This window comes from Cololabis saira, chromosome 5 (genome assembly GCF_033807715.1).
Source record: "Cololabis saira isolate AMF1-May2022 chromosome 5, fColSai1.1, whole genome shotgun sequence".
In the NCBI taxonomy this organism is placed as follows: Eukaryota; Metazoa; Chordata; class Actinopteri; order Beloniformes; family Belonidae; genus Cololabis; species Cololabis saira.
This window is the reverse complement of record NC_084591.1, coordinates 4,079,275-4,099,567: the sequence shown is the minus strand read 5'-3', so window position 1 is coordinate 4,099,567 and position 20,293 is coordinate 4,079,275. Positions and strand designations below refer to the sequence as shown.

At 38.5% G+C, this 20,293-nt stretch overlaps 1 protein-coding gene across 2 annotated transcripts in view; it reads left to right on the top strand.

Moving 5' to 3' along the window:
• Positions 1 to 1,488: 1,488 nt before the first annotated feature.
• Positions 1,489 to 20,293, top strand: part of drd4a (dopamine receptor D4a) — a 36,120-nt gene continuing 17,315 nt past the window's right edge. For both annotated transcript variants that reach the window (XM_061720832.1, XM_061720831.1), the window contains exons 1-3: positions 1,489 to 1,889; positions 2,681 to 3,017; positions 17,716 to 17,828. In XM_061720832.1, coding sequence (XP_061576816.1) covers positions 2,817 to 3,017; positions 17,716 to 17,828 — 314 coding nt within the window. In that variant the 5' untranslated portion in view covers positions 1,489 to 1,889; positions 2,681 to 2,816. The remainder of the gene's footprint in view (positions 1,890 to 2,680; positions 3,018 to 17,715; positions 17,829 to 20,293) is intronic.

Genomic DNA, 20,293 nt, shown 5'->3' with positions numbered 1-20,293 from the left:
ATTATGTAGATCAAGAAAGACTAGTCTTTGTATGAACTACTTAATTTTATGTATGTAAATAATACATTTTGCAATTACAGTCAAATTGTGTTAAGTTTACTTTATTTATCAAAATTAAGTTGACTTTACTTGCAAAAATTAAGTTGACTTTACTGGCAAATGCATTTTATACATACTACGTTGTTTATACAAAGACTAGTCTTTATTGATCTACATAAAAATCTCATGTGAAAAAGTCGCCTTAATTTTTTTAAAGTAGATCAAGCAATATATTTTTTACTGTGGTGTTCTAATTAAACAAAAAGCATCAAGTGAAGAGAAAATCCGAAGTGCTCAGGGAATTGTTCAGAAAAAATCTTGAAGGTGCTCTTTGGTGTTGGGGAAAAAAACAATATCTAGTCAAAAAAGGGAGCCCAAGGCACTCTTCTTGTGGAAAAATATTAAAAAGCCTTTATTGAAACATGGCTAATAAGTATAAAAACATGGGAGCAGAGACCCACGCGTTTCGGCACAAGCCTTCTTCAGGGTACTGCTCAAACAGGAATTCCTAATGATATACACCTGCCCTGCACAGGTAGGAAGTCACATGACCCATTTCCCAGGTAAACATTACATGCAAGGGCCACTAGGTGGCCACGCAGGTGTCAAAAGCCAGTGAATGGCCAGGTAGAGGGGAAAAAAAAACATACAAACAAAAGAAGATACATAAAGAGCCAGTAAGTGGCAGCAGGCTTAGATAAGGACAGCTACCAATACTAGAAAACCACTTATAAACTGAGAAGTCATTACAAATAAGGACTAAAATCAATTTCTTCATTTAATCCTGGGTATGTCATGGCCTGAAAAGTGTATATGTAGAAAGTTTCCCTTTGTAGTAATAATTTTAGCCTGTCACCACCCCTAATATTCTTTTTGATAGTTTCTAGACCTTCAACCATTAACCCATCTGGATTGCTATTATGTGCTGTGTGAAAATGTTTAGCCATAGGATAATCCAAGTTAACCTTCCTAATGGCATAAACAAAAAGCATGTTTCATCTAAACGTTGGTCAATCTGCCCAATAGATTACAATTGTTAAAGGAAAGGTAAATACAACAAGATCATTGCTTGTTGTTTGTGTGTACATGAAAAAACTGCCTGGGATTACATAAATACTTCTTAAGGAAAAAATGCACCATGTCTTGTTTTTCAAGATTCAAGATTCAAGATTCAATCTTTATTGTCACATCATATTACCAAGTAACATGGGTAAAAACACATTTTTGAACAAATGCAGATTAAGTTCAAAACTAGATGTATTCATGTAAAGCAACAAACTTCATTTTTAATTGTTAATATCACGGATTTAAACATATTATATTTACATGCGCTTAGATTTATTTTTTTCATTTATTTTGTACACACTCCTTAACACATTGGCCCGCGCATGCGCGTCAGGCGCACGGAGCGGCGCGTCCTGCTGCAGCTCAGAGAGCCCGAGGTCGCACTAAAGCGCAGTTCATCATAATCCGCTTTAACGGGTTAAGTGAGCTCCAGTGGCCTTTTGCGAGGATGCAGGTGAACGCAGCCCCGCGCACCGGCCACTTCCCGACCATGGAAACCCTTCCGGGGATGGATTTACGCAGCAACTTTCGGATGATTTGAGGATTTTACCGTCTGTCACCAAACTCTTGCGCTCTGAGATTTTCCTCAACAGAATGTTTTTTCTATGAAGAAGACAAGACAGAACCATCTATATGATGTTTGGGTGTAACCTACTTTGGGAATAGCACCAAACGTCTGCCTTTAAGCGCTTTTCCTTTCTTTTCCCTATGAAGCTCCCAGACCCCTGAGGTTCTTCTGGATCTGGTTTGTTGTGGTTCCAGAACCAGAACCAGAACCAAGCAAGGTGAGGGTTCAGTTATTCTGCTCCTCACCGGTGGAACAAACTTCCTGTAGACCTGAGGTCTGCTCCAACTGTAGATCCTTCAAATCAGGGTTAAAAACATTACTGTTTACTGAAGCGTACTCTTAAGTTAAATACTTACCTGCTGGACTCTACTGCCCTTTAACAACTTGTGCTTTCTATTATTTTACCTCTTTTACAAAAACAGCTTTGTACCAGCAGCCATCAGTGCCACTAATAAGTGAGGGAACTGCAACATAACTTTGTATTTATATTTTGTATTGTTTCCTTTATCTTGTTTTTATGAAAAGGCACATTTTTTATTGATATTTTAGTGTTTTTATCTACTGATGTTTGAACTTATCTTGATTCTTATCTGGCCGTCCTTCTTGTTCTTTGTTCTTTTAGCCAAAGCACTGTTGTCACTTTATATTATCCTGTGTTGTTGAGTGTATGGTTTTAGATTGTATGAGGAGGCACTCACTGTGAACCAAATTTACCCAAGGGTACTATAATAAATCTATCTATCTTTTCTTCATTTTATTTCATTTATTTGGTATTTAAGCATACGCTTAAATTAAATACTCTCTGAAAACCGCGAATGAGATGTGTACCTGCGGTACTCTACTGCCCTTAGTTTTCAGCAACTTGTGCTTTTTATTATTTTACCTTCTTTTCTCATAATTTTATCTCATTTTATTTGTTATTTACTATTTAATTGTGTTGAATTACCTTGTGTTGAATTGTGCCATATAAATAAACTTGCCTTGCCTTTCTTGTGCGTAATTACGCAGAGGGGGAAGTCTGCTGGGAGTGTCCGGGAGACCACGATGAGACCGCGGGATGAGACCGCGGGATGAGTCCCGGAGTCCGGCCCGGCCTTCATGAGAGCCCGCTGGCCGCGCTGCTCCGCCTGTGACCGGGACGCAGATGGCGGCGGGATACAACCCGGCCGCGCTGGTGTTCGGGGTGCTGCTCATCGTGCTGATCATCTGCGGGAACCTGCTGGTGTGCCTGAGCGTGTTCACGGAGAAGGCGCTGAAAACCACCACCAACTACTTCATCGTGAGTCTGGCCGTCGCCGACCTGATGCTGGCCGTGCTGGTGCTGCCGCTCTTCGTCTACTCGGAGGTATGATGGTCGGGGCCGCTAAGGCTGGGTCGGTCGGGGGCAGCACTTTGTAAAACTACAACAGGGGAATGTACGGAAGAGTGTTAGGGCCAGGCAGGAGAAAAATAAAAATAATATTTTTATATATATATTTTTTCATTATGCACTTCGAGAAAAGGTCGAAATGTCGAGAAAAAAGTCGAAATGTCGAGAAAAAAGTCGAAGGCTGCGTCCGAAATTGCATAGGCTACTTCCACCCTAATGAGTATGAAAAAACAGTATGTGAGATTTTTTAGTGCGTCCGAAACATTTGAACGTACTCAATAGTATGCGCTATCCATACTCATTCTGGAGAAATGTAGTGTGGATTAAAGGACACTAGCTGAGCAGAAACTTCTCACAATGCAATGCAGCGGCGTTTGGTTGCTAAGTGATACGTATATGTCATAAGTATAGTATTAAGTATAATAATATTTTTATATAATATTAATATTATAATATTCGTATATAATAATATTATATAATGTAATCTTGTCGGCCAGGATAAACGGGAAATAGCGGAGCGGTGCTGCTACTGCTGCTGTTACCATGGTAACAGCTGCTACTGCTGCTGTTACCATGGTCACAGCTGCTACTGCTGCTGTTACCATGGTCACAGCTGCTACTGCTGCTGTTACCATGGTCACAGCTGCTACTGCTGCTGTTACCATGGTAACAGCTGCTACGGCTGCTGTGACACGGCACTTCCTCCCAACGGCAGGAAGTGACATGTGCGCTCTGAATAGTACGTCCGAATTAATGCACACTACTGATATTTACTCAAAAGTGTGCCGAACTTAAGTATACCTTTTACTATATACTGTTTAGTATGGCATTTCGGACACGCCGGTAATGTCGAGAATAATGTCGAAATTGTATTTCAACATTATTCTCGACATTTCAACTTTTTTCTCGACATTTCAACTTTTTTCTCAAAGTGCACAATAAAAAAAAAAAAATCTTCCCCTCTCAAATATTTTTTCTCCTCCATGGCCCTAATTCTCTTCCGTAGGAATGCAAGTCCTTTAAAACACAGATAATCAGAATCAGCATCAGAATCATGTTTATTTGGCCAAGTCAGGTCAAACAATACAAGACAGGGAATTTGACTCAGGTATTTTTGCTCACTGTACAGTGAATAGGCAAATGGCAACTCTTATTAATATATATACAATTTAAAAAGGTGCAGCAGTATGAGGTAGTCATGGTTATTGAAAGGTGTGTTGTTAGAGCATATGATTGTGGTTATTATTATTATTATTATTATTATTATTATTGCACAGTGATTGATTTCTCTGAGACTCTATGAGTGATGAGAGTTCATCAGAGAAATAAGGAGTTTTCAGCTTTATTTTAAATAATATTTGCTTGGTATTGTGGCTCATGTTTCCTCTACGTCCAAAAGGAAAAACCTAACAAAAATAGCTTTTGAAATCTTGTCATAACTGAGTACCTTTTCTCTTTGGTACCATCATGATGACACCAGCTCAGGGACTTCAGAGCAGACTAAGAGACTGAGAGTAATTATGGAAAGGAACAGGAGGAAGTGACCTGGCGACACCCCAACCAGGAGTAAATCCTGCACGCTGTTGAAAAAATCAACTTAAGCTGCGGGAAACCCAGCGGGGTCATCTGTGGTGTCAATGAGTTCACACGCTCACTGATCATTCACACGCTCACTGATCATTCACATGGCATTCCTCCATGCTTACCTGACTTTTAACGGTCGTTTATTTGTGACAAAGCTCGTACAACAGTAACTTTATCTACGAGACATCTGGTTTACCTAACAAAGGGGCTGGGGGGGTTAGATTTCTTATTTAACCCCGTTTTTGTCTTGAGTTCATACGTCACCAGTCCTGCACTTCAGATACTGTATATCAGAATGTGTCGCTCTGATTTTTTTACGGTTAAGTTTAATGTTACAGCTGACACATTGTATTTTTTATGGTATTTAAAATAATTACTTTGCAAGAACTGTGACTGAACTGAACCCATCTGTGAAAACTAATTCTGTACTATTCCACGTCGGGATAATTGTAGGCTGATTCTGTAGTACCATAAAAACACAATATGTCAACTTTAACACAATTATTCACTGTTATAATAATAATAATAATAATAATAATAATAATAATAATAATAATAATAATGCCGTAGAAAGACGTGGTCAAATGACGCATCAGAACGTCAGGCATAAATTAGCAGCGTAACAGGAATCAGGCTGCTGAAACGTTAGCATAAATAATGTTTGCAATCTTTTTTTCTAACTTTTATGTCTGACATTTACTCTTTTTATTGTCCTCTTCTCATTTTCTCCTCCATCATTACTTATTTAAAGGAATGCAGGACATTGAACATATAAACCAAAACGGATAATCGACAATTGACTGTTTCTGCATGGCTGATATGGCAAACCGATAAGTTTGTACTTTTAGATCTGATGTAATATTCAGAATTATCACTCAGCGCTAAAAACACTGAGGGGGTTGAATTTAGTGTTTACTACGCTAGGAGAACTTAAATAAAGCAATACATTATTTTCTTATATGATTGACAGTCGGCTCAGCCAACGGCTAGCCACTATCACGTCCTCATGCGTCACCCAGCACCGGCTCAATGTGACGCTTTAGTTTCCGTTGAGTCGACATGTTAAACGGTTTATTCGGCTGTAAACGTCCGCAGATATTCAGACGGGGTTCGGCAGAAGGAGCTGATAGCCAGAGCTAACTTTGATTGACAGTAGGAATGGGCGATATTTTACCGTTCACGATAAACCGTCAAAAAAATTCCCCACAATAAGAATTTGTATCTCACGGTAAAAATGATCAATTCCTGTTGATGATGTTTTTGTGTAAAACTGATTTATGGTTCTGCGTTAAATCAACGCAGAGCCTACGGCGTAGGGTGTGCGGCGACGCGCAGTGTACGGTAGGAAGGAAGGAAGGAAGGAAGGAAGGAAGGAAGGAAGGAAGGAAGGAAGGAAGGAAGGAAGGAAGGAAGGAAGGAAGGAAGGAAGGAAGGAAGGAAGGAAGGAAGGAAGGAAGGAAGGAAGGAAGGAAGGAAGGATAGATAAATTCCCGTTTATACGTGTTTGTGTAACAAACATGACGGATCTGAGTCATTCCAGTTTTGCAGTACAGGTGTAACTCATTTAATTGGTTTTTATTAATTGAATTTAATTGGTGTAGTTTAGTATTTAGTATCTTTTACAGCAGTGATTTGGCTCCAAACACTGAATGTGGTGATAGATTTATAGTTACAAAGGTGGAGTTGAATTGGTATTTTATTTATTGTAATTTTTATCGTTATCGGCATAAATGCCAGAAAATATCACGATACATTTTTTAGTCCATACCGCCCATCCCTACTTGACACATGGTTCCTGCTGGCTTCGTGAACAACGTAGATGCGGAGAGACCAGTGGGTCACGTGACCTCATACTTCGTCCACTGCTCTTTACAGGCTGAGTGCGACGCATCTTGTTTATTTTTCTTTTATTTATTTATTTTTTTTCATTTCTTGTTTTTATTGAACACTGGCAGTGCTTCTGGAAAAAAATAGGTGAACCCTTTTAATTCAACAAAATCTAATTGGAGTCAGCAGTTTGCACATCTGGAATCCAATTAATCCAAGGGCGTAGGTTTGCATAGGGACGGTAGGGACATAACACTACCAACTTTTCAGGAGGCTCAAATTGTCCCCACCAACTTTTAAGCAACCTTATTTGCATTATATAATGAGTTCAGATATAAAGGTAATTTAGATTGTCTTCCCAAATGTTGTAAGGATAGAATTGACCCTACCATTATTAAGTGAATTATTTTCATTATGTTCAGACTTACATTTACCCCTTTTCACTTGCTGAATTTGCCGGCCCATTTTTTTTTCCTCAAACACACGTTTGATTGGCTGATGACTCGACCATTTTTTCCATAATTGCTCAACCCACTGATGCATTTTAGAGATTAAAATAAGGGAGAAGAAGGTGAAAGAGACAACCAATTAAAGCAATGTATGACTCGTGTGGTGAAGGACAATGTAGGCTAACATGTAGTTCCATATATAGGTTAAGTAGTAGGTAAGAGACTATTAATACGTTTGTATTTATTGTGTATGTCATGTGTGGCCCGAGATAGATTTTCATGCGGCCCGTGAGAAGTTTCCAACGCAAAAAACCGAAATGTGAATTTACTAAAAAGGAAGGCATAAATAATTGCCATGAATCGCAGCATATCCGATAATATATTTCTTCTACAAATCCATCGTTATTCCACAAATAGAGCAGTTTTTGACAATTTTTTAGTTTTCTAGAATGCATTTGCCGATTTTATTTCTTTGTAGACGGGCGTTTATTTTTATTAACTGACTACTATTATATATTTTCGCAGGAAAAATATCACTGCTAAAAAAGATGATTTGGAAGATATTTATTCAGAGAATTTCAGTTTTGAATACGAGGATAGTGACAAAGTAAAACAGTTAAAAAAGAAGTGCTGACTTTTTCGGCACACTGGCGTAAATATCCACGCCAATTTTTAAAATTAAATACACTTAATTGTACTGGAAAAATCTCTAAATCAGTGTAAACTAAGTGCATATTTCCTTTAAAAGTAACTAAACTGATATTGGATTAGATAACAATAGTAAAAAAAAAAAGAATTAGAAAAAAACCATTTTGCACCGTTTTTGTTATTTTGAGCGTGCGGCCCGCAAGAAAAAAATTTGTCAAATCCGGCCCGCCAAGCGAAATGAGTTTGACACCCCTGGTGTATGTTAATATAATTTAAGTTATGTTCAAATATTGCAATTTAAATTGCTAATAAAATCCTGGAATATTCTGGAAGTTTTCAAAATGTTTCTTTAGTAGTTTTTGAAAACAAAGGTTTGAATGGAACCGTGTATCAGGTGAACCAATACACATGAAAGTTAGTATAAGTCAATACAGATTTATTTTGCATTGATCATTTAGCCTATCAATTAATTAGGTTCATATTCATGACAAATGTAGCCCTGACCCCCGTTCACCCAATCTGTTTGGTCTTATTAATGTCCCGTCCCCAGCAGTGAGTGAACATGCAGGTTATGCTGTTATATCGTCCCTACCAATGTTGAGACCAAACCTACGCCCTTGGATTAATTAAATGTGTTTTATAAATGTGGTTTATAGCTATTTTACCTGATAAGACACTGACATTAATGGAGATTGCTGCTCGTAAGACGCATTTGATGATACAAGTCATAATAAAGAAAGAGAAGGACAACCATCTGCCTCCACTAGTTGGGCGGTTGAGAGAAGAGGAAAGCGAAGAGAACGGCGTCCTGTTTTAAAATATTTATTAATTTACCTGAGCTCTCTATCGGGTTTCATAAAAATGACGTAATTTTTCTCTCGTACGTCCCATAATTCACCTCTCTGATGACTCCAAGTCTTCTGCACCATGACAGATGAATAGATTTATGGACTTTATTGATCTGAGGCCGGCGTGTTCACCTGCTGCTCTAATGGGGGTCTAGTGACGTGTCCACGTTACAGCGGGGCCCTGAACTCTCCAGGGGCCCTGAACTCTCCAGGGGCCCTGAACTCTCCGGGGGCCCTGAACTCTCCAGGGCCCTGAACTCTCCAGGGGCCCTGAACTCTCCAGGGGCCCTGAACTCTCCAGGGGCCCTGAACTCTCCAGGGGCCCTGAACTCTCCAGGGCCCTGAACTCTCCAGGGGCCCTGAACTCTCCAGGGGCCCTGAACTCTCCAGGGGCCTGAACTCTCCAGGGGCCCTGAACTCTCCAGGGCCCTGAACTCTCCAGGGGCCCTGAACTCTCCAGGGGCCCTGAACTCTCCAGGGATCCTGAACTCTCCGGGGGCCCTGAACTCTCCGGGGGCCCTGAACTCTCCGGGGGCCCTGAACTCTCCAGGGGCCCCTCAGATCGGTCCGGCCTCATCAGGCTTAACGCTGAACAATCGTTAGTATAAACCGTCCCTTCATCAGCCTCCTGTAGGAAAAACTTCAATTAACTTTAATCATTTCTGTTCCTGAAAATTCATCAAAGGCCCCGAACTCAAATTAAATCGGTGACTGGAAATTTAATTACTCGCATTATTTGAAAAAGCGAGAAACCTGTCACAAAGACCTTCAGCTAAAAAACCTAATAATCATTTTTGACGTTATTCTCACATGAATCAGCTGCTATTAAAAGAAACATTATCCTTTCTGCAGCATCACCACACCGAGTCATTTAATGAATGTGTCGAGAAATCAATCAGATCCATGACTTAGTGGGTCGTGTGGGCAGAGGTGTCTTCAGTATTCACATTCATTACTCAGGTAGAAGTATAGATACTAGAGTTTCAGAATCAGAATCAGAATCAGAATACTTTATTAATCCCAAAGGGCAATTCATTTATACAGTCGGCCTGTCCATAGCAACAACACACAATACACAAAACGGGCAACATCCACGACCACATCAGCAACAACAACCACAACCAGTGACAGCACAGCAGAGCAGAATGCAAATACTTTATGGTTCACAGTCGTTCATAGCAAGAAAACTTAAGTTTCATTTTGCATTTAGCAGCCTTATGGCAGACGGAACAAAGGAATCCGCATAGCGGTTAGTTTTCCGCACCGGCACATAATACCGCCGACCTGAGGGCATAATTACGAAGCGGTTGGCCAGAGCATGATCAGGGTGGGAGAGTATCCTGTCTGCTTTCTGCACCACCCGTGCTTTCCAGAGAGAGCAGAGGTCTTTCAGCTGGACTCCAGTAATTTTAGAGCAAACCCTAACGATGTCGTTCAGACACTTCTTGTCTTTCATGGATCGACCACCAAACCAACATATAAAAGAAAATGTTAAAAGACTTTCAATAAAAGTTTGATAAAAAGTACACAAGATGTTTCTGCTGATACCAAAAGAGTTGAGTTTCCTCAGCAGATAGATCCTTTGATTTGCTCGCTTTACAATGCCATCAGTGTTTTCATTGAATTTCAATTTCGAGTCGAACACGGTGCCCAAGTATTTGTACGTTTGTACTATTTGTTTAAAAATACTCCTGTAGAAGTTGAAGTATCAACTCAAGTTTTTTCCTCAAGTAAAAGTATAAAAGTACTGGTTTCAAAACTACTTAAAGTATAAAATTTAAAGTAATGTAAGGGGGAAAAAAGCCATTAAGGACAAAAGCCATTGAAAATGAATGTATCTTAGTATAATGCAAATATATAAAAGAACCATATATGTGTACTATTGAGCATTAACATGTGTTTCAGAGAGCAGCAGATATGATGACTAGTCGCCTATAAGTATTGTAATGGTGCAAAAAGTCAAACTTCAGAGCATGTTATCATTTATCCTAACCTTTATTGGAATGTACATCCAAGTTTAGTTGCAGGAATCTGAGGGAACGGATGTAAGAACAAAACTGGACAAGAACATCTGAAACAACCACAACCAAATTCACTCTATCCGGATGGAGCAATTTAACTGGATAGTTTTTATTTAAAGGCCAAAATGAAATAGAGTAACGAGGCTGTTTTTAAAATGTAAGGAGTAAAAAGTACAGATAATTGCGTGAAAATGTAAGGAGTAAAAGTAAAAAGTCGTCTGAAAAATAATTACTCCAGTGAAGTATAGATAACCAAAATTTCTACTTAAGTAAGGTAACAAAGTATTTGTACTTTGTTACTTGACACCTCTGCGTGTGGGAGGTGAAAGGTTATTTAAGGCTGTTTTGTCTCTTGACACTTAAACATTTATTTGAAAAACAACTTCTTGATTTTATACCGCTCAGCTCTGGAAGCCTTCCATGTAACCGATATATTTGTGTCTTTTTATAATCCCACGAAACTCATCATTATGTTCATTATAAAGCAAGAGTTTGGATCTGGAACACTAAAGCTTTTGCTGCTACGGAGATAAACGTGGAGCAGCTGAAGACGAGCAGCAACAGACGGCGGTCCTCGTTTCTTTCCGCTCTTTTCCATTTCATCTGGATTTCTGCAGCATCAGAACCCGAGAGGTGCTCGTGGAGATTTATCGCAGCTCTTCAGTCGCCAGTGTCGCTCGCCTCAGTCCTCCTCCGTCATCTTCAGCAGTTTGAAGGACAAGACAGGATATTGCCTTGCACTCCATTCCTCTGAAAATCTGGGGGAAAAAAAGCTGTGACAGCCTGGGGAGTGGAGTCAGAGACTAAACCATCACTTTCTTGTGCCTTTGTTTGAAATCAGTACGACAGTTTAGTGCTACTTCAGAGGACGAGAAAAGGGTGGAACATCTGGTGTGATCAGAGTCTGTGATAGGAATGGGCGATATTTTACCGTTCACGATAAGCCGTAAAAAAAATTCCCCACAGTAAGAATTTGTCATCTTGCAGTAAAAACTATAAATTCCTGTTGATGATGTTTTTGTGTAAAGATGATTTATGGTTCTGCGTTAAATCGACGCACAAAGTATGTGAAGGAAGGAAGGAAGGAAGGAAGGAAGGAAGGAAGGAAGGAAGGAAGGAAGGAAGGAAGGAAGGAAGGAAGGAAGGAAGGAAGGAAGGAAGGAAGGAAGGAAGGAAGGAAGGAGGGAGGGAGGGAGGGAAGGAAGGAAGGAAGGAAGGAAGGAAGGAAGGAAGGAAGGAAGGAAGGAAGGAAGGAAGGAAGGAAGGAAGGAAGGAAGGAAGGAAGGAAGGAAGGAAGGAAGGAAGGAAGGAAGGAAGGAAGGAAGGAAGGAAGGAAGGAAGGAAGGAAGGAAGGAAGGAAGGAAGGAAGGAAGGGAGGGAGGGAAAAAAAAGGATAAATTCCTGTTGATACGTGTTTGTGTAACAAACATGGCGGATCTGAGTCATTAAAGTTTTGCAGTACAGGTGTAACTCATTTAATTGGTTTTTATTAATTTAATTGGTGTAGTTTAGTAGCATTTAGTATTCTTTTAGAGCAGTGTTTTGGGGGCTCCAAAGGTGGAGTAGAATTGGTATTTTTTTTATCGTTATGGGGATAAATGCCAGAAATTATCGTGATACATTTTTTTGTCCATACCACCCATCCCTAGTCTGTGATGTCACAGCCCCCTGCAAGTGCTAACAGATCACTGAGCTGAGTTTCTGAGCCGGCAATCCCGTCAGACACCTGAATAACAGGCTCTGAAGGACAGGAAAAGTATCAGCCTATGCTTTTTGTAACATGTCCCTGTTAACTAGGAGCTCCAGCTGCTCCTGCTGTGAATCATGATGAAACCCAAACCTCAGCCGTGACTTCATCGGTCACACTCAGTGGTGGAGCGTGGGTCTCAGTACAGAGGGGGCGGAGCATTCTCCATGGGCCCTTATGTTAGTCATTTTAACGTTCAACAACACCTCATCCTACCCATCAAACTACATTTATTCTCACTTTTATTTAACCAAACCTATAGGCCTATGCTGCAGAAAGCAGAGTAAAGTCACACACACACACACACACACACACACACACACACACACACACACACACACACACAGGCCTGACAGCTGTCGATCACACGGCGCTGAAAACTCAGATAGTCACGGACCGACTCAGTTCCATCTTTGATACAGTTTAAATACAAAAAAACCATAACTGGTCTAAAATTACACAATCTATTTAGATAGATAGACACAGCGGTCTATAACATCATTTCTGAGCTCTATAATAGAGAATAGACTCGGCGGTCTAGTTGACAACAACACAAGCTCATTCTAATAGGCAGGTGGTCAAGGCTACACAACATTCTGATAAAGAAATTATTTAAGAAGTAGTGATGCACCGAAATGAAAATTTGTGGCCGAAACCGAAACCGAAAATAATAATAAACACTTGGCCGAATACCGAACAATACCGAACATGATTCTTCGCAGTTTTTCATTTATTTTGCCAATTTTTTCACCATTGCATAAATCAAATAAATGTGATTTAGGCATGCTTTTAAAAGAAAAAAATCTTTTACAAAATTACAAGGTAGAAAATATTTATTGAACATAAAAAACTGAACATTTTTTAATTTCCCAGCATTTCTTAAATATTCCAGCAGACATTATACCAGCAAAGAACAATAACTTAAAATAAATGAATTAGCAAAATACATTTTTTGGCCATCTTTGAGCTTACGTTAGGCTTAACTTACTGCACATTGTAACATAGGCCTTAAAACAATAAAAATGCATTAAAGCGCTCAGGGTTTTTTATCGTTTCAAATGATAAATCAAACTTGTAGCTGAAAGACTTTGCAGATGTTTCCCCTCTAGATATTTGAGCAGAACATTCATTGCAAACAGCCATTCTTGTTTTATTCTTTGCCACTCTAAAATACTTCCACACTGCTGACATGTTTGCACCACTTCACTCCACGCTCTTCCACGTTTGATTTCCTCATCTAAACGCACCTGTAATAGATTGATTTATGTTGTTTTGGTTCCACCTGCTGGTGAATGTTGGTAAAATTCTTATGTGGTTAGTTTTTAGTTGGCCAACGATTTATGTGGTGCGCAACAGTTACGGAGCGGCGAGTCTATTTTCTAACATTACAACGCCGTTATTAATTGTTCTGTTTTTTTCCCACTTATTCCACCGAACACCGAAAGTGTTTTTTTGCCATTTTCGGCCGAACAATTTCGGTTACCGAACAATCGGTGCATCACTATTAAGAAGGTTACACTGACTCACCAACGGTAGTTGACTCTTCCTTAACCCAAAATAATCCAGGTAACGTGGAAAACGGGGTAACATTCAAAACTTTGTACATGCTTAGTCCTCTTTTAAAGTTTAGCGCTAATCTCCTTCATGGCCGCAAATTTGCCGACTCGGCAAATTGGCTGTAACTGTTAAGGCTGATTTATGGTTCCGCGTTACACCAGCGCAGAGCCTACGGCGTAGTGTACGCGGCGATGCGCACGTACGGTGCACCTCACCGCGTAACCTTCGCCGTAGACTGCGCCGTACCCTACGACGTATTCTCTGCGTCAATTTAACGCAGAACCATAAATCAGGCTTTACAACCAATCAGCGTTGGCTGAGCATCAGGGCTGAACAGCCCTGATGCGTTCAGGACAGTTGTAAAGTAAGGATTAGCCTACACTGACCGCACAATGCACAATTTATTGTTATTATTGCCTACAATTAGGGCTGGGCGATATGGACCAAAAGTCATATCTCGATATTTTCTAGCTGAATGTTGATACTCGATATATATCGATATTTTTTCTGTGCCATAATTGGGGTTTCCCCCAAAGCATTATAGCATAGAATCTCTGTTAGCATCTCTGTTAGCATCTATGTTAGCTTCTCTGTTAGCTTCATTTTTTTCTGAGGCAAACCCTTAAAAAAACAGTCAGTTTTAATACAAAGCCTCGTGCCAAATGTCACACAGGTTCCAATATCAACATGTATAAAACAAATGAAATAAAAATAAACTGCCTGCATATATAGAATAAAAATGCTTGTTGTATAAAATAAAACAAATATCCCTTTCCTGCATAACAATTAAATTAAAATACACTGCAATTAATACAATGTAGACAGTAACAGGCAGACTTTTCCACTGAGGTTGACAGTTGTGCAAATAACAAAACATTTGGGCAAATCTCAAATAAAACATTCAAGTCAATTTGTCACAAAATAAGCTATATCAAAATCATAAAAAAAAAATGTAAAAAAAAAAAGATTATTTTTTTTTTTTTAAATCGATATAAACGATATTGTCTCGTACCATATCGTGTTTGAAAATATATCGATATATATTAAAATCTCGATATATCGCCCAGCCCTACCTACAATTTACGATTATATATGAAGGTATCACACAAAACGTGGCCCTATCATTGGGCCCTATGAGCTTGTGGGCCCCGTGGGGACCGCCCCCTAACCCCCTCTGGCATCGCTACAGATCACACTTCATGTGACAGGAGCTGCATGACAGGAAGTGTTGCTCTTTAACCATTACAATTTACTTTCCTCAACCAAATGTTTTTCTTTTGCTCTGTTTTGTTTTTATTCATTTAGAGCTGCTTGCTGGAGGAAAAACTTCGTTTTTTATCCAAATAAAAGCAGGCTGGGATGATCACACCTGCTCAAACTGTGGTCCTGGCGCAGTGGGACAGTTTTTTTTTGTCTCGTGGAGGTCAGAAGTCAACAGCCAAACAAAGTAATTACATTCCTCTTAAAGTCACTTTCATCCGGGGTCCAGCGTTCGGGCTCGGGGGGCTTTGCTCTCACAATGGACTTAAACAAAGCAGTGAAACAACAGCCGCTCCACAATCCAGCCGAGGATTTTCCAGCCGGCCTCGTGTCCTCTTTGTGTCTGCTAATGTACACATTCCTCCTATTTCCACAGCTTTTTCTGCTCAACTTTAATCTGACCTAGTTTTATTTTGGTATCACAAATATTTGATTATTCTAATTATTAAAGAACTAATTAAACCTAATGAAGCATATTTTATCTTGACATATCTGAAACTGAAACGATGTCAGATAAATGCAGCACTTTAAAAGAGTCAAATGTGCAGGATGAGTCAGTGAACCTTCAGTATTTGGGAGGATAACGTAAACATTTGTTCATTTCCTCAAAAACCCAGAGTCAGAACTAGGGCTGGGGATCGATCCAAATGTCAAGAATCGATTTGATTCCGATTCTTAAGATTCAGAATCGATTATCACGCTTTGATTCGATCCAATTCGATTTGATCCGATATTGATTTGGGTTAGTGTTAATAAAACTGTTTTTTCAGCTGTTGCATGAATTATATGACTGTCTAGTTCTGCTATATATTAATACTAGTATTATATTGAGATTAAACAGCAAGTATTGCAGCTAATGATGCTGTAAGGACCAATCAGCTCCCAGAATGCTGATAGAACTGAAACAGAAACATCATGTGGGTCAGAATTACCAAACAGATCCAGGGAGGAAACAGAGGACGAAAGAAATTGCTTTTATTTTTTCCCCATTTATGAAAATTTGGTTTTTAACATTTATGCAAATGTAACCCCAAGATAGTATATAAAGCAAAGAAATATAGACAATTTATGCAATTATAACTGAAAACTTTAATGTTTTCATACCTTTAAACATATTTAAAGGCAAAAACATGGCACCAGTTATTCTCGTGTCCAACAAAACATTCCTTTTTTGGGCGTAAACAAAAAAGTACCAAAAGTTGTAATGTAATGATGAAAAAAAACCATCATTTAAAATTTCTTTTTTTTTTTTTTTTTTTTTTAAATCGATCTTTAGACATATGAATCGATTTTTAGGAATTAATATGAGAATCGATTTAGAATCGGATAATCGATCTCTTCAACACAGGCCTAGTCAGAACAATGGGCTGATATGTAAAATGCATGTATGACATAAATAAAGCAGCAGTATAAAAATAAAACAGCCTTTTCCACGGTACCATTTAACCAAATGTGTTGGGGTTAACCCTGAACTTTAACCCTGAACCAGCTCTTCCATGAGATTTACCAGATAAGTTGCAGCAGGTGCAGGTGCAGCCAATCAGCAGCCTGACGAGCTGCTCATCAGCAGGTGTGCTGACGTCAGGCAGAAAGGTGAACAGTGTGGCCTTTTTCTGGCCGGGGAAATGTAGACGTGTTCACACAATCCAAAGAGGGAAAGACACAAGCAATGTAATATGATCCAGCATGTTTATAACCTCATCCAGGTTCTATAAAGAACCTTAAAAAAAGCTGTAAATCAGATCCAGAGCCTCAGTGGCTGCTTTCTCATCATTAATTAATTAATGAATTTATTCTTTATTTCATTCAAAAAAAAAATAAAACAATACAATTCAATACAAATGTTCTTAAACTGTGAATGAAAAGGGAGCAGAAAGAAGAAGAATCTTATATGATCTGCCCCTTTTTCCAAGAAATAACTTCACAATTAACATAAATTTAAAAAAACAACAAAAAAAACCAACTAAGTGAATAAAAAACTAAAATAAAGTAAAATTACCGCCGCTGATCAAAATAATGAGAATAAAATATAGATCCCATCCCTGATTGGGAAGCAACTCCAATTTCGATTAAGTCTGAAACAACGTGATCGGGACCAATTTCCGATTACGTGATCGGATCGGGACATCCCTAATGGAGGTATTTAATATTGCCCACTCTTTTTTCTTTTTTTCTTAACCCTTGTAAATATTATCTGTTTTTTTGTGTTTACTATTTTTTCTCTTGTACATTGCTCATTTTTCTACATTTATCTTGCTCTTTTTTTAATTATTTAGCTATTTATTGGTTATTTCCATTTACATTTTTTTGTATAAACCGTTGAGCGTGTGTGTGTTTGGCTGCTGCACGATTTAATTTCTCCTCTGGGAGATCAATAAAGTCTTCTATTCTATTCTATTCTATTCTATTACTGCTGTTTATCAATCAATCAATCAATCAGTCAATCAAACTTTATTTTTGAAGCACTTATATGTGTCACAAAATGCTTTACATGTTTAAAAATTGTACAATTTTAAAAGTTAAAACGGGGCCCAAACCCGGCAAACTCAGCTAAACAGTCTTAACAGTCTAGTCATAAAAACAGGAGCTGATCCAGCCCTGAGAGCAAGCACTGGCGCAGAATCTTATAGAAAAACCCTTCAAACCTTTAAACAATCTCATAAAATCCTAAACCATATCCATTTATATGTTGGTGCTTTGTGCACTAACGTGGTTTGTGATTGTGCGTTTCAGTTCCAGGACGGCGTTTGGACCCTCGGCACCACCGTCTGTGACGGCCTGATGACCATGGACGTGATGCTTTGTACCGCCTCCATCTTCAACCTGTGTGCCATCAGCATCGACAGGTGAGTGCTCGCCTGCACAGCAGGCAGAGGTGTCAAGTAACAAAGTACAAATACTTCGTTAGCTTACTTAAATAAAAATTTTGGTATCTATACTTCACTGGAGTAATTATTTTTCAGACGACTTTTTACTTTTACTCCTTACATTTTCACGCAATTATCTGTACTTTTTACTCCTTACATTTTAAAAAACAGCCTCGTTACTCTATTTCATTTGGGCCTTTAATAAAAACTATCCAGTTAAATTGCTCCATCCGGATTAGAGTGAATTTGGTTGTGGTTGTTTCAGATGTTCTTGTCCAGTTTTGTTCTTACATCCGTTCCCTCAGATTCCTGCAACTAAACTTGGATGTACATTCCAATAAAGGTTAGGATAAATGATAACATGCCTCTGAAGTTTGACTTTTTGCACCATTACAATACTTATAGGCAACTAGTCATCATATCTCCTGCTCTCTGAAACACATGTTAATGCTCAATAGCTCTATTTTTTTTAAAAGATATGCAAGCCGCAGATATTTATGCTGTTTAGATTAGATATTTACTACATGTGCAGAAGGATTTTGAACTGTAAATGATGTACATGTTTTGTACATAAATAGATCCTTTCCTAACAGTGTCTTTTTAAAACAGCAGCAACTTTACTGATTAAAACGGGACAGAACCAAGAGAAAATAACCAGTATTTATTTATCTATTATCTGTTTAAAATCTGCTTCTACTTCTATCTGCTAAAGAAGAAGTAGTGTATTCTGAAAACCTATGAAAAAAGTAGCGGCTTATAGTCCAGAAAATACGGTATTTGCATTATACTAAGATACATTCATTTTCAATGGCTTTTGTCCTAAATGGCTTTTTCCCCCTTACAATTACTTTTATACTTTAAGTAGTTTTGAAACCAGTACTTTTATACTTTTACTTGAGTTGATACTTCAACTTCTACAGGAGTATTTTTAAACTCTAGTATCTATACTTCTACCTGAGTGATGAATGTGGATATTGAAGACACCTCTGACAGCAAGCAAGAAGAATTAAAAAAAGGATGTAAAAGAAAAGAAGGCCAGCGGTCTTCTGTTAAACTGCTCAAGTATGTAGTGCAACATGTTCTCCGTTAAGCCCTTTTCCACCAAACCAGGGCTGGTCTGGTTCTGGGCCAGTGCTGAGTTATTTCAAGTGTGTTTTATTAGAGCACATTAAAATACAGTTGCAAATTTACAGTATACACACATCAGTGCGCATAGAGGACAGGTCATAATGCACTTTTTTGTTTTCTTGGAACATAATAAATGAAGAAACTTATAAAATGTGGAATGCAAAATACAAAGAAAGAAAAATAGCTAAGAATTACAATAAATAAATAAATGAGTAAATAAAAATAAATAAATAAAATAAAGGTAAAAATACATAAACAGCCCCCATCCCAGCCAGTCTTACTTTTCCATCTGTTCACAAATCTACTTTGTTAATGTGAAGGGGAAATGTCCATTTCTGATAGGAGGTGTGAGATAATGAATGAGAGGGGACCACATTTTTTCAAAGTAAGTGAGTTTATTCATTCATTTTTTTAATGTATTCTTTATTTCATTCAAAAAAATAAAACAAGAACAAGAAGAAGAATCTTATCTAATCTGCCCCTTTTTCCAAGAAATAACTTCACAAATAACATAAATTAAAAATTAAAAAAAAAACAACAACTAAGTGAATAAAAAACTAAAATAAAATAAAATTACCGCCGTCTATGGGTATGTCAATCAAACTTAACTAACATATTTCATTATATTTCCTTAACATACAGGCTTTAATTGTTCTTTTGAATGTAATGTTTGATTTGGATTCTCTGTTTTCTTTATTCAGATTGTTCCATAAACTGATTCCTTTCACAGAAACACAACGCTCCATCAATTTAGTCCTGAATCTTGTTTTTTTTTTTTAAATCTCTGTTCCTTTTAAGTTATACTTGCTTTCTCTTTTCTCAAATCTTTTCTGAATGTTGATTGGTAAAGTTTTTTTATGAGCTTTAAACATAATTTGCAGAATACTATAATCTATCCAGAAAAGTATATCTTATATTGTTTCTAAGTGGAGTGTAGTGCTGAGTTTAGAACCGGTTTTCTGTTTCCACTGACAAAGAACTGGCTCCGGGCCAGAAAAACCAGTTCCAAGGTAGCACCAAGTCCTTGCTGGGAGAACCGCTTACATTAAGACCAACGACAATAGCGAGACTGGGAGAAGGCGACATTTTCAAATAAGCGACGAATGAATCTGGATGCAGCAAAGCATCATGGGAGGAGGAGGAGACAACCTGTCTTTTAGAGACGTGTCCACGGAGGAGCTATGTGGACAAAGTCCTGTTAGAGCAGATTCCTGGTTGCTGCTGCAACTTTCATGCCAACGCAGCGACGTAACTGACGTTTGCAGAGACGTAATGACGTGGCTCCTCTTAACACCCGAGCTGTGGAAAAACAAACC